Source organism: Parasteatoda tepidariorum, chromosome 6 (assembly GCF_982258835.1).
Source record: "Parasteatoda tepidariorum strain Cologne lab strain chromosome 6, Ptep-v5.0, whole genome shotgun sequence".
Taxonomy (NCBI): Eukaryota; Metazoa; Arthropoda; class Arachnida; order Araneae; family Theridiidae; genus Parasteatoda; species Parasteatoda tepidariorum.
The window spans coordinates 14,432,213-14,446,285 of NC_141760.1; the positions used below are offsets into that span (position 1 = coordinate 14,432,213).

The 14,073-nt window shown below is 32.0% G+C and overlaps 1 protein-coding gene across 1 annotated transcript in view; it reads right to left on the reverse strand.

Moving 5' to 3' along the window:
* The window catches only part of LOC107452715 (uncharacterized), a 119,146-nt gene that overhangs the window by 41,173 nt on the left and 63,900 nt on the right, over positions 1-14,073 (reverse strand). Inside the window, exon 2 of the mRNA XM_016069285.4 lies at positions 6,550-6,669. Within this exon, the coding sequence (XP_015924771.3) occupies positions 6,550-6,669 (120 nt within the window). The remainder of the gene's footprint in view (positions 1-6,549; positions 6,670-14,073) is intronic.

A 14,073-nucleotide genomic window follows, 5' to 3' on the forward strand; every position in this document is an offset into this window, starting at 1 on the left:
TTTGTTACAATTAGATATGACAGTGAATCTTCACGTTTTGTTTTTAACTAACACAAAATAATGAAAACATTTCAAGACGAGAATCAATCTTTCTTAATACAGCAACTGCTGAAGAAGATTTTACATGGAAGTGCTTGGAAGAGTTGCCACTTTTTCTAGCTTTTATACCAGAAATTTTCAAATCATTAAATAGGATTTTAGCATTTATATTAGAGTGCTTTTGTAATGGGATACCTGCAAGTGACGTAGTGTGGGTATCTCAAATCTGATTGGTTGTTGAAACGTGGCATTTGTTTACGTTAGCAACTGTTCTTTAAATACTATTTCGAGTAAGCCAAGCCCGTCAAGTATCAATTCTCTAAAGTGACACATTCTAAATTATTTCACAAAGATTCTTACTCAAAGATTTCAATTCTTTCTCTATATATTTACACAGAGACTCAACCCAAAGACAGGCACTAAACCATGTGGAACATAAACAAACTTATTATGCATTGAAGTAGTTAAGTACATAAAACAAAAATACATAATAGTTACAATAAAATACATAAACAAATAATAAATCTAATTTAAATAAAAAGAAGTGGACGAGAAAGAATAATATTTCAACTCATTCGATGTGCGTTACGGCTCTGTACTTAATTAACTTATCATTAATTAACATTCTAACTTATTTAGAGAAACTTAGCTCAACTTTAATACGCCAGATTAGCTGACGCCATAGGTCACATGCGTGGGTATGGGAGATATTCTTCTTGAAGTGCAAATACCCAATTGCAATTCCAAAATTTTGAAATTTATTTATTTTAAACAAAATACCGTTCGTTGCTTATGTAATGTTACCACGTAATAATTGCATCTTTTTTTTATTATTAGCCAAAAATTTTTTACATAATACGACAAATAGTATTTTATAAATAACGAAAAAAAGGTAAAAGAATTGAGACAACTTTTTTTTTTTATGTTCTGAGGTTTTTTTATGTTCTTGCGTCTATATTCTGTAACCGTTTAAACTGATAAAGATTAGCTGGCGCTGACGTTATAGGTCACATGTGTGGGTATGTGAGGTTTTCTTCTTTTTGAACTGCAAGTACCCAATAGAAAAAGAAAGAAGCGTCTAACTTCATACGCTCATCTTAGTCGATGCAACTTTTGCATGGAGACACCATTTCAAAAAGCATGATATCTTTCAAATCTTCCAAAAATAAATTACTGCGCAAATAAATATTGAGGAAATGTTTCCATAGCTTTGATCATCATCTGTATATTACAACAATTTTGTCGAAAATTGTCTTATATGATTCGAAGCTTTCTAACGCAGCTTCGAAACTCGATTAAAATGCTAAATACAACTTTAGTATCTCAGACGATTGCTAATTTTGTGTACTGCCAGACATTGAAATAAGGCTCGTGTCGGATTCATACATTAACGAGTCTCAGATTTGTATATGATTATGAGTTAACACGCGAAAGCGTATCGATTTTCTAACATCTGATGTCTAGCAAACTACGTAGGAATGTTTTTCATTTTGGCTCTGGTTTCATTGAAATTATATTAAATGCAGTAAAAGTCTGTTATAACGACAAATCATAATAGCAGATTGAATTGTCGTTATTGTGAATTGCCGTTATAAGCAAATGCGCACATCTAATGTTAAAATGACAATAAAAAAACAAAAAATTAGAATCTTTTTCCTTTTATTTTGATTTAAAATGCATATCTAGAGTAGCCATGTTGATGAAGACCACGAGAAGCTCCCATGGTTAGCCTGACTGTAAGGGAACCATGATCCGTCTACCACTGAAGATATTTCACGTCAGCACTGTGGTCGGTGCAAGCCGGATGCGGAATCCGGATCGACCTGTCATCACCAGGATTCGAACCCGGTTCACCTCATTAAAAAGCAAACGGGCCTAAGATATATTTTATACCTTATTTTATACCCGTCGTTGAACAGCCAACCCAATTTTTTGAGTTTACGACTACTAATGTTCAACTCCGTAGCCTTGTAGTTCTGAACCAATCCAGAAGACTAAGAAGCTCCTGGATCAGTACCCCCAGAGGTTTTGATTTGTTATAGGAACATGGAGTACTTTGCGACTCGACAGATTTAACGTGAATCAGTCACCATTTACGACGCGAGGAGTCTTCGGGCCGGCTGCGATCGAACCCACGAACTCTTGGACATAGACGGGCGGGGGAGGTGGGGCCCTACCAACTAGGCTATCGGGCCTAAGATATGGGAAGTTTATTTCTCACTTAACTTTAAACTTTCAATAGCGATGAAACAGAATTTGCTATGCAAAATTTTTCTCGCGTTGGAAATTTACTTATTAAACTCCAATGTGCCTTTGCTGTGTTCAGACTTGCATTATTTGTTTAAACGAGAGTTTTCTTATGAATAAAATCGAAAAAATACTTCAACTTAGATTAAAAGCAACGGTAATTAAGACGTTTTTTTCTTCTTTTTTAGCCCTGTAAATACCATAAAATAACTTAAATAGTTTATGTGTAGTGCTTGACAAAACCATTTAAAATCAAGTTTATTAAACCAAGAATAAAACAAAAAAGCATATATTCTGCTACAAAACGCAAGATTCTGAGTAAATAGGCAAACTATTAAATGGAGGAGGGAAAAAGCCGATTAATTTAATTTTCATTTCACTAAATTAATTTCCGTTACATTCAATCTTTCGTAAACTCTGTTTAAGGCAACATAAATCCTTTTTGTTTATTCTATTTTCCTCTTTTATAAAAATCAATTGGAATGACGTCAATTAACCAAAGATCCTACTTAACACATGGATTAAACAATCAAATGTAGTTTGGCAATTCAGCTGCAAATTTGTTTTGGAATTTTTTGTTTGAATTAAACAAACGGTTCGCGAAGAAAAAATTACTTCAGTAGAAAATGTCGGGAAAATTGCCTTTTCTTCTTCATTATTTCGAACATAAAACCCACTTAGGGAATAAACGAATCGAACCGTTTAAACGCTGTGCATGACAAACAACTCCTTTATTTTTTTGGAGAACTTAAGTAGATTTTTCTAATGAGTCTTCAGAAGAATTTAATTAGCCACCGTAATGGTTTAACTTTGTTTCTTTATTGCTGGGTGAATTAGGGGTTATTTAAATAAATCTATCAACTGACGAAAAATAAGAGCATATTTTTATAGCTTATTATTATTTCAACGTGTTCATTATTTCAAGACATTGTTACATAACAAGTTAAATTAAAAAAGGAATTAAAGCGAATGAAATCTAGGGGAAAAAATTCAAATGCCAGCTTAGATCTCACTAAACTTAAGGATCAACTGAGGTCTTTACTCGAGTCTAAAAGTCAAAAGTGCAATTTCATTGATTTTAATTTGCTTTCTTCATGCTTGAAAAGTAATGAACTAGATATGATGTAGTGCGTCAAAAAAACGGACCCCCTTGAATAACTTTTGATCTAATGATCGTATGCTAGTTAATTTGCGTTAATATTTTAAGTTACGAAATCAGACAAAAACGGACTTTCTTTGAATTAACATGCTTTTTTTTCAATAGATTCGGATTTTTGATATCAAAATATAGGGGGTAGTCGCAAATTGGGAAGTAATGTCCCCATAGTTTGGTCAGGAGAGCGATCCAAAGTTTAAACTTCTTTAATTTTTGCGTATTTCACTATATCCCGAGAAATTTTCAAGCGAATTGCAAAATTATTGAATACAACTATAAAATTCGTTTGTCCAAAGATAACTCCATGACCAAAATAAATTTTATTTAATTATTTAATTTAATAATAGTCGAAACAATTTTAAATTGTAAGGTATAAAGTTTTCAGCGTTATTTTAAAATATGTAATTTAACATGGCAAAATTTAATATTTTGTGCGAAATTGGTTGAATAGTTCATGAGAAATCGAATTTTAAATACATGACTTCTTTAAAATTCGTTTTCTAAGGAACTATTCAATCGATTTCGCTCAAATTTTTAAATTTTTTATGTCAAAACACACACTTTAAAATGATGTAAAAAATTGTATACCTTACAGTTAAAAAAATTTTCTACTATAATTGAATAAAATAATAAAAAATACTTACTAAAATTTATTTTCTGCGTGGACTTAAATATGCATACTAATTTTTTTTTTCATTATGCATCATTATGATGTCTTTCTCTAGCTTTCTCTAGAATTTCTGTAACCGTGATTATTTTTACAATTATAGCATATATATATAAAACTGCTTCTTTCCTGGAGAAAAGTAGAAATTGTTGAATACTTTAACCCCTTAACTTGTGCGCTCGAGTTAATTCGAGCTAATTCGAGCGGCGTTATATTTTATGCTGCTATAATTTTTCACACTCGAATATAATCGAGAATTGAAAATAACAATATGAAAGCGTAAGCTATGACACTTATTTATTCAAGAATAAAATATACAGAGATGCCAACTTGCTCCGGACAGCAAATATAAATTTTAAAGTGGTAGTTTATCAATTGTGATTCTTGGTTTAATAAATTCAATTTAGTAGATTTTTATCCACCACTATTTCTAAATACTTTATAATACTTATGTCATACTATACCTTTTAAAAAGCTAGCAAAAATAGTCAAATATTTGCAAAATTTACTTTGCAGTTATTTACCGTTTTTTTTAAATTATTTTGGCGTGTCCGGAGCAGTTGGCATCTCTGAATATGGCTTTTTTCCTTGGAACAAAAGCGCAGAATATCAAAATTGTCTACCAAAAGAAAAGACAATATTCTAAAGTGTGTTTTTTACATTAAAAAAAATTGATTTTTTTTTTTTTGGCTGTTTTTTTTTCTTCAAAAAAATCTGTGCGTCAAGGGGTTAAAGAAGAAAATAAATTTACTCCTCCTGAACACCAAGTTAAAACTGAAATGGTTTTACTTCTAGCTTTTCCGTCTTGCTTTCACCCATGCATGCCATCGCAATTTTGATCCTCTGCGGACCGGATGGCTCCCCTGCTTTGGTAGCCTGACGACCTGCGCGAAGTCGAGCACTTTACGGTAGAACAGTTTAAAGAGGACCGATACGGCGCACCATCGGGCCAAACGCAGGCTGATCAAAGTGATCCCAAACTCGCTTACTGACCGTAGCCAGTGACACTTGACTTCGGCGTTCTACTTGGAACGTCTTTACGAGTTGTCCACTGAGAGACAAAGTGGCATGCCATTTTTATAATATGTTGCTCTATAAACTTACACAATGAAAAAGTGAAATGATAGCCTCGCTCGTTCGACAATCTCCCTGCTTTTGATACATTAAGCAATATTTTTATTTTCTGAGCTTGAGACTGCAAAATATAAATTCTTTAATATTTATTTCATTAAAATGGTTTTACCGTTGGTTTGGGGCGATAAAATGGTACGATAAAATTAGGATATGAATGTTCATTGTAGTTGTTTGTTGATTTGAATGACATACTCTAACACCATCATCATATCATCATCATCATCATCGAAATATATCTGGGCGCCTGGGGCCGTTTTCCCATTCGTCTTGTATTTTGGTCTTTAAGATGGTTCTTTCTGGTAATTGGAATGCAATAGGAATAAAAGGAAATTAAATATTTTGTATTTTAGTTAAAATTACGTCACTACAAAAATGAGCTGCCATCGGTCTGAGGTTTATGTCTTCTCTTAAGTTTTCAAAAGTAAAAATTTCGTTGAATCCTGCGCTGTCACAATTTATGGTCTTTTCGAAAAATCTGAAATTTAACTTTGCAATATGATGATCTAAGAAATCTACGTTGAGGTCGCGATGACATACTCTAACACCATAATTCACACACAAACATAAATATTTATATCATTCATTTATTACGGTAGATAAAATTTTCTTGTCTCTATTCAATAAATCATAATTGTAAAACATATATAGTTTTTTTTTGTTTTGTTTATGTCCATGACTACCAAAATTCTTTAACACTTTTAACACATATTTAGGACTGTTCTTTACTCTGGAAAAATTAATAAGTAATGATCAGCTAATAATATGTTTACTCTAACTATAAATGAAATGGGTTGACTATTAACGATTTTTTTCTTTCCGTCCTGCTTTTAGGGCTGTTCGCCGTATAACATTTCCAATTTAAATAAAATAGTTTTTAAGAAACTCTCGATATTTGTTCAGATCATTTTAGATTGGAAAAGCGTTACGTTCTTAAATACTCCTTTCGGAATTTTAATGCACGTTTTTTTCCTCTGGATGCTGGTAAGTCTATTAATATTTGAATGAAATAAATATAATTAAAATGCTTGAGGAAACACGGTTATTAACCACACTATTTCCGAATGTGACATTTTAACATCTGTCCTCACGATATCTTTCAGTGAAGCACTTTATAAGTTTTCAGAATTTCTACAAGAGGGCGGCATCATGCTCAGAAATATCTTATTGTCGGAAACCTGCATGGAAATAAGCGACTTTTTCATCGAAAAAGCAGTTCTGATTCCTTTCAAAATGTGGCTTATAAGATCCAAAGCTCTTCCATCAGCTATTTCTTTTTAAAAAGAAGGAAAAAAAAGCATGGGATTACCAGGTAAGCATCGAGTCGAAGACGACAGGACATGGTTGGCTTCCCGACATTTGCAGAACGATCTGACGCAGGCGATGGCATCCACATCTCCGCACTCTTTGTCACTTGAACATTCTTGACCTGTTAAACAAATAAACGAGCAAATCACAAATAGTTCATATACTAAGATATAAAAGATTTTAAATTCAAGACTATCGGTTATAGGGTGTTGCGATTATTTTTCTGAGTCGTCGCCAATACAAACATACCATATGTCAGCAGCAAAAAAAAAAAAAAAAAAAAAGGATTGCTCATAACTCTTGAATGGTTCGGTGGATTTTCTTCCAGTAAAGTGTCATAGAAATATCACAAAGAAATCTTGTAAATTATGCATAAAAGTTAACTGTAACCGTTACGGAATAGGCTCATTCTGATGCAAAAACGCCTTTTTTATAAGTAACACATCAATATTTTCATTTCATTCAATTTAGCATGCGAAAATAGCACCTGAAACTGAATTTTAATAAAATTCTGACCATTAGGGTGCCTTCTAAGACGGTGTTTCAAAAAGTGTGGTACGCGTACCCCCAGGGGTGCAGGAACAGTTTCGCAGGGGTGCGCGTTCTTATGCGAAATATCTTGCAACAAACGAAATATTCAAAAAATTTTATTTAAAAACAAAGCAATCCATTAAAATTTACGATTACGTCTTTTTCTTTTGGCTATTTTTTGCTGAGTTAACAGTTAATAGTTAGTGGTGTCAACAGCCAGTTGTGATTTTTAACTTTTGTGCAATTTTTTTACTGTAAAGGTTTATAATAAACTCTACTTATTTTGATTACTTTTATAAAATATAATTTTTATCCATATATCTGTTATCACAGCAAAAACAATATCATCCTTCTTACTGATGCAAATAAACTCATGAACAAAACTTTGTACCAAAAAGAAAAAGAAAATATTTTTAAAAAAATGCAGTGGTACATAGGGCTTTGAAAAATTTAGAAAGTGTACGCAAAAGTCATATATTTGGGAAACACTATTCTAAGACAAATGAATCTACGACATTGGTAGAAACAGATTTACTTAAAGGATCACTTAGAAATCGTAGCTGCTTATAAGTATTTCATTGACTGATTTTAATAACTGTACTAGTAACTGTAAATGTCATCCCAAATTTAAAAGTAAATAAATCTGGCCACAGATAATTGAAATAAATAAAAAGTGGTAATAAGATTTAAGTTATTCGTTGCGTAAACCTATCAATCGGCGCAGTGATGCAAAATTGACTTCAAATTAATATACTAAATGAAAGTGGTAGCAAGATTTTCTTTTCTCAACTAAAAGCAAGTAAAATATTAAAATAAAATTCTCCTTATTTCGCAATTCGTACGTAGGCATTTTATTTACGTCGTTCTGGAGCTGCACAATGGGCTATTGGCGACTGTCTGGGAAATATTCCAGGGGATGATCCGAAGACATGCCATCACACTTTGTCAGCCCGACTACCTGCGCGTGAAGTCGAGCACTTTACGGTAGAACAGTTTAACGAGGACCCATACCGCTCACCTTCGGTCCCTACACAGGCTGATCAAAGTGAACACCCACCCGCTTATTGACAGCATCCAGTGATGCTTGACTTCGGTGTTCTGCAGGAAATCGTGTCTTTACAATCAGTCCACTGAGGGACCTAGCAATTTGTTTCAATTGGGTGCTTGCTCTTGAAGAAGAAGGAGATCACAATACCCACACGAGTGCCTGTGACGTCAGCACCATCTAAACGTTATTAGCAAAATGGTGTATTAAAGTTGAGCTAAGTTTCTCTACATAAATTAGAACATTAATTAACGTTACGTTAATTAAATACAGAGCTGTATCGCACATCGAATTCGTTGATTCGTTCTTTCTCGTTTACTTAACTTAGATTTATTATTTGTTCAAGTATTTTACAGTAACCGTGATATACTTTTGTTTTGTGTACCTAGCAACTTCGCATGCATAATTAGTTTGTTTATGTTCTACGTGGCTTCGTGCCTGTTTTTACGTAAATACGAGTAAATGGTGAAAGAATTTAGAATGTGTCACTTAAGAGAATTGATGGTTGACTGGCTTGGTTAGCTCAAAATAGAATGGAAAGAACAGTTGCTAACATTAATAAAAGCCACGTTTCAAACAACCCATCAGGATCGAGACACCCACACTACGTCACTAGCTGGTATCAAATTAGCTCCCTCCTACGTATTACAAAAGCTTCAGTAAAAATATGCTTTAAAGACAAAAATTAAACTTAAAATGGTTGCTTTTTTATCTGAATAGCAATATTGGATGGGTCCTAGAATAGTCCATCCCGTGGCGATTTTTTTTAAAAAATCTTGCCAAGCAAGTTTAGAAATCTCGCCAAAATAGGCTTCCAGAAGATATTTCGAGGAGATTATTTTGTACGTCCGATCACGGTCACGACCACACCACCAAAATTCTTTAACCTGATTAGTTATGTGTTATGCATACCTACGCGAAAGTTAGATTCCGTAAGCGAAAAGGTAGAAGGGTTTATTTTTTTGCCATTCATGCTTCTGATCTCTTGCTGTTAGAATCATCGTTATTATTTCATTTTTTAACCGTTATTTCATTTTTTAACCGTTATTTCGTTTATTACCGTTATTATTTCATTTTTTAACCGTTATTTCGTTTATTACCGTTATTATTTCATTTTTTAACCGTTATTTCGTTTATTACCGTTATTATTTCATTTTTTAATTTTGTCTTATTCTATTAAAAGAATATTTTTATAAATTTGAAAAAAAAATTTTTTTTTTTAATAATCAAAAAGCAACGCTGATCACTGTAATAATCGCCAATTTGGCGAGATTTCAAAAAGTCGCCAAAAGGTGGGTTTTCCAGGATTTCACCGGAATATTTGGTTTTTCATTCAAAAAATAAAGAAAGAAAGATAGGAAGAAAAGGGAATTCTTATTACCGCGTTGAAACAACATATGAGCGACCAGGACGATTAGATAAATAATTTTAAGTCACCCATTTGGATGACGAATCATCGAATTATAAATTTTTAATAATTTAGTATAGCACTCATAATAAAGGTTTACTAAATATATAAATTAATTTACTGTCATTCTTTTCTTAATAGCACTTTCTACATCCTTGAAATCTAAAAATTCGACTTCAATGAATGTTCTCCCATACAGAAAGAATATTTTGCAGATTTTCATTGACTAGTTAGTGCAAATTTCAAGAGAGGCTGAGTTTTTATTAAAAGATGTTAACAGTGGTGCTAATGATACAGTGATTCTTCGAAATCAAGAGAATGTTGATATTCACCGGTGAATGTCAACAATCACATAGTCGCTTTGGTGAATGTCTGAAATATTTGTTATAATCCGATTTGATATTAATTTATTCGTTGATATTACTATAATTATTCAATATTTTAATACTTGCTAAGGATAGATTAGGAGAAACCCTGGTACATGTTAAATCTGTCGGATCACAAAGTCCTCCATGTTTCCATAACAAATCAATACCTTTCGGGGTACTGAATTGGAGATGGATCGTTCTCCGGCTCAGGTCAAAATTAAGATCCGTGGACGAATGAATAAATGGGTCCGGCCTTTAAACGGGTGTGATGTATGGGTGAGGCAGAAGTGGAATTCTTGGCAATGAATGGTGCCACTGGAAAACAAGAAAAATCGCACTCCCTCTGCCTTAGTGGCCGAAGACAGCAACTGCGTGAAGTGAATAAATCAGATGTGTCCATTTGAAATAGAAAAAGTACTTTCAATACTGATCAGCTTTAGCAGCAATACAGTTCCGTTGGATATGTGAGCAATTATTCTTGAATAGCAGTTGCAGTAGCAATTGCAAGGGTCTGAGGGTTGAGAGAATAAACACGTCTTCCTAAAGCATCCTCAACGCGCTCTATAGCAGGGGTTTCCAACTTGCATGAGACCGGGGGCCACAATTAGAAACACAAATCAAATGGCGGGCCGCAACTTTATCAAAATGTTTTGTAGGACTCTTTCATGTTTGAAGGAACATTAAATATTACTGTCAGTCTTTTACCAAGTTGTACAAAGCCAAAGTATTGAATTACAAATTAAAATAGGAAGTAGATTTTAAAATATTTAATTGTTATTAATAACATTTTTAAAAATATTAAGCAAATAATAAAAATTTGGGCTACACTAACTTAATGTGCACCTATGTATTAAACAATTAATGTGCAACAGATACCTAATTGTTAAGGTATTAAAACTTACATAGTAGCACACAAAATATTCAATGAGAAAATTGAGGTTTGTCTACTGCAACCACCAGAGAATAGATATTTGTAATTTAAATGTAAAATTTACAAACGTGTGTGAAAATATTTTTGTCCAAAATGAGTGGTTTCAAAAAGTTAAATCGGAGAATTTCTTCGAGAAAATTTCTGATACGCACATGCTAAGTTATGTTCACAAAATACAAAAAAAAAAAAAACATGAAATAAAAAAGAGCAACATACACGATTATTTTTGTATTTGAATAAATATTTCCTTGGATGCAAAACCTGAAAAATAAATTTCGTTGCACAGTTGGTATGTTAAATTTCGCAGAAACGAAGAAATTAGATTTTTATTAACGAGAAAAGTATTTTAAACCCATCTAGATTTTTTACGAAAATTGTCCTAAAAAAAAATGACAACTAATGTATTTTAGTTCGCGGGCCGGATGCGGCCCCCGGTCCGCCAGTTGGAAACCCCTGCTCTAAAGGATTCAAGTTAGGAGACCCCCCCCCCCATTTTTTCCAGGTCTCCGTACACTACTACTACAACAAAGTAATCATGATACTACAGTAAACGTTTTAGATTTACATATAGTGTTGGGCCACGAATCCATTATTTCTATTCTGCGATAAACGATTCAAAAATATAAAAAAAATAACTTTAAATTACTAGATTCAAACGTATTTGTAACAATGAGGCCAGCATTGTGTTGGAAATTGAAAATTTTAAAGCTTAACTAATTTGGGATAATTTTCCAATTTGGTTTTTCTTATAACGTTATATCTTGATTGACAGTTTAGTGCACGAGCATATTGTATAAATTAGGATATACTAGTAGACATATATATTTCAGTATCTGGTGAGCGATCGAAACTATCCGTAAGGAGAGGCGAAATTTGTTCCTGAGGTTGATGAGTAGCTGAGAGCAAGGGATGGTACAACTACAACCCTAGTTAATCAATATGTTAGTAAATATTATTGTAACAAATTAATAATGTAACTTATCCTGAGTTATCTAAATAATAAAAATGGAGGAAAAACGTTTTTCTCCATCTAATAACATAATACAAATAAGACAACATTCATTTCCTGTCACAGAATGTACGTGAAACTGGAAACGACAATCCTTTAAGGCTATCGTGAGCAGGAGAGACACACAGTTACAGTCACAGCCAGACTTACTGGAAACTTACCCTCCCAAAAACATTCCGGCGCCACAATCCCAAGCATGTCACGTGATGCACTTAATAGCTCTTTATCTTGGACATAATCCAGGAGAATTCTTTTCGCCAAAACCCCTCAGAAAGAGAGAACAAAAACTGCACTCCGCCGAACGCAGTCACGAAATTCATTATGTTTTCATGCTCTGTTGGCAAAGAGCATATTTAAATTTTGAAATATTATTCGATTTTGAGCATTACAATGATAATAATCCGTTTATTTCGATTGTGTTGATGTTGAAGAATAATCTTGGAATTTTGAATATGTTTTTATACTATATGGTGCTTTTCATCTTAAAATCAAATTAGTTCAGGAAATAGTTTGAAGAGCATTATACCACCCATTTCATTATATTTTAATCAAATTTAAAGTAAAGAAAAGAAAATACATTGACATCACTTATTATGTTCTCTTCTCCAAAAAATAAAAAATAGTAATTATTTCTTTCTTATTTTGCTGAAACAGCTTATACAATAGATATTATTGACGATAAAAATATTTTACGAGAGATTACGTGACTGTTATAGTTTTTAAGACTAAAGGGATAACTAACACTAAAAAATAATGTTTTACTGAAGGAACGAAGATGTACACTGTTTTATAAAGGGAATTTCTTTATTAGAAAGAAAGATTAGATTTTTGCAACGTTTGACAAGAATGGGATGATAATCCAGAAAGATATTGTCAGCTTGGCACCTTCGGAACATTCATTAACTCCGGGAGTTTCAGTTTACCGAAATTTAGTTCGATAATAATTAAGTATGTAAATATTTAAAAAATTTCGAATCATGAAAAAAAATAAAAGCACTGGAAGAAAATGCCCAGGAAAAAAAAAAGCCCCGGGAAAAAAATAGTCCTCCAATTTATCGTTCGATGCAATTTTAGCCGTTGTACCCAAAATAAATGAAAGAAAATAATCTTTCGAAGGTCATTAGTTATTTTTTAAGTAATTAATTAATTTAGAATGTTTAATTTGTAGTTGACTGAGTATACTTTTAATACAATTGGATGTAATTATATAGTATTATAATTATTATTATAATCATTATATATTATTATATGTTATAATTATTATTAATATATGTATATTATTAATATTACAGGAGATTTGATTGCTATGATCTATTTATACACTTGAAATATTTAAATAAAGTATACGTTTTGCTACCACTTTAAACTTAATAGAAAAAGCTACGAGAAATAGCTGGAGTAATTACCTAATCTCTACCTTAATAATCCTCTAGCTATTGCTATTACCTACTTTTGCTTTAAGAAACATATCTTAGAAATATATCTATGGGCAGATCTCTAAAACCTTTAACTTTTGATAATAAAAAAAAAATAATCGGCACGCTATTTTTACACCTCCAGAATTGTTTGAAAATGTATAAAATATCAGAAAATAATCGTGAACATCGAAAATTTTGATGCCCTTATTACAATAAACAAAAAATTACAATTTTTGAACTAATCTTTCTAGGTTTATAATCACAAACTGTCATTCGGTGAAATTACAGTTACGATGTCAAGACCGTAATCAGACGCAGATCTAAAAAGTAAATGTTAAATCAATCAAAATTTTGATCACACGTTTGTCATTGCCATTATGTGTTGTGTGCATTGCATTGCGTTGCATCTGAGTAAAGTTTTCGATCTATTCTCTAGGTTGTCCAGACCGTAACCTCAGGATTAATTAATTGAATTTAACAAATCAGAACTTAGTTTTTTCCCTATGTTTTACTAATTGAAGATATTTTTTGACTGAAAAAAATTAAAGTAAGCTTTTTTATACATTTTATAACAATTTAACTTAATATTAAAATTTTTCAATTCATTTATGATACTAATAATTTTTGATGAAAAAAAAAGGGTAAATATGGATGAAATTATTAAAAAGAAAAAATTGCTAAATAAAAGAAAAATAGGTTCAATAAGTTTATATGTTTATCAAATAAGTGATACTTTTGTCATTTTTATGGTTTTTAATGAAATGTATATAAAACTAGAAAAATTAGTTCAAAATTTTTAATTTTTTGTTTGTACT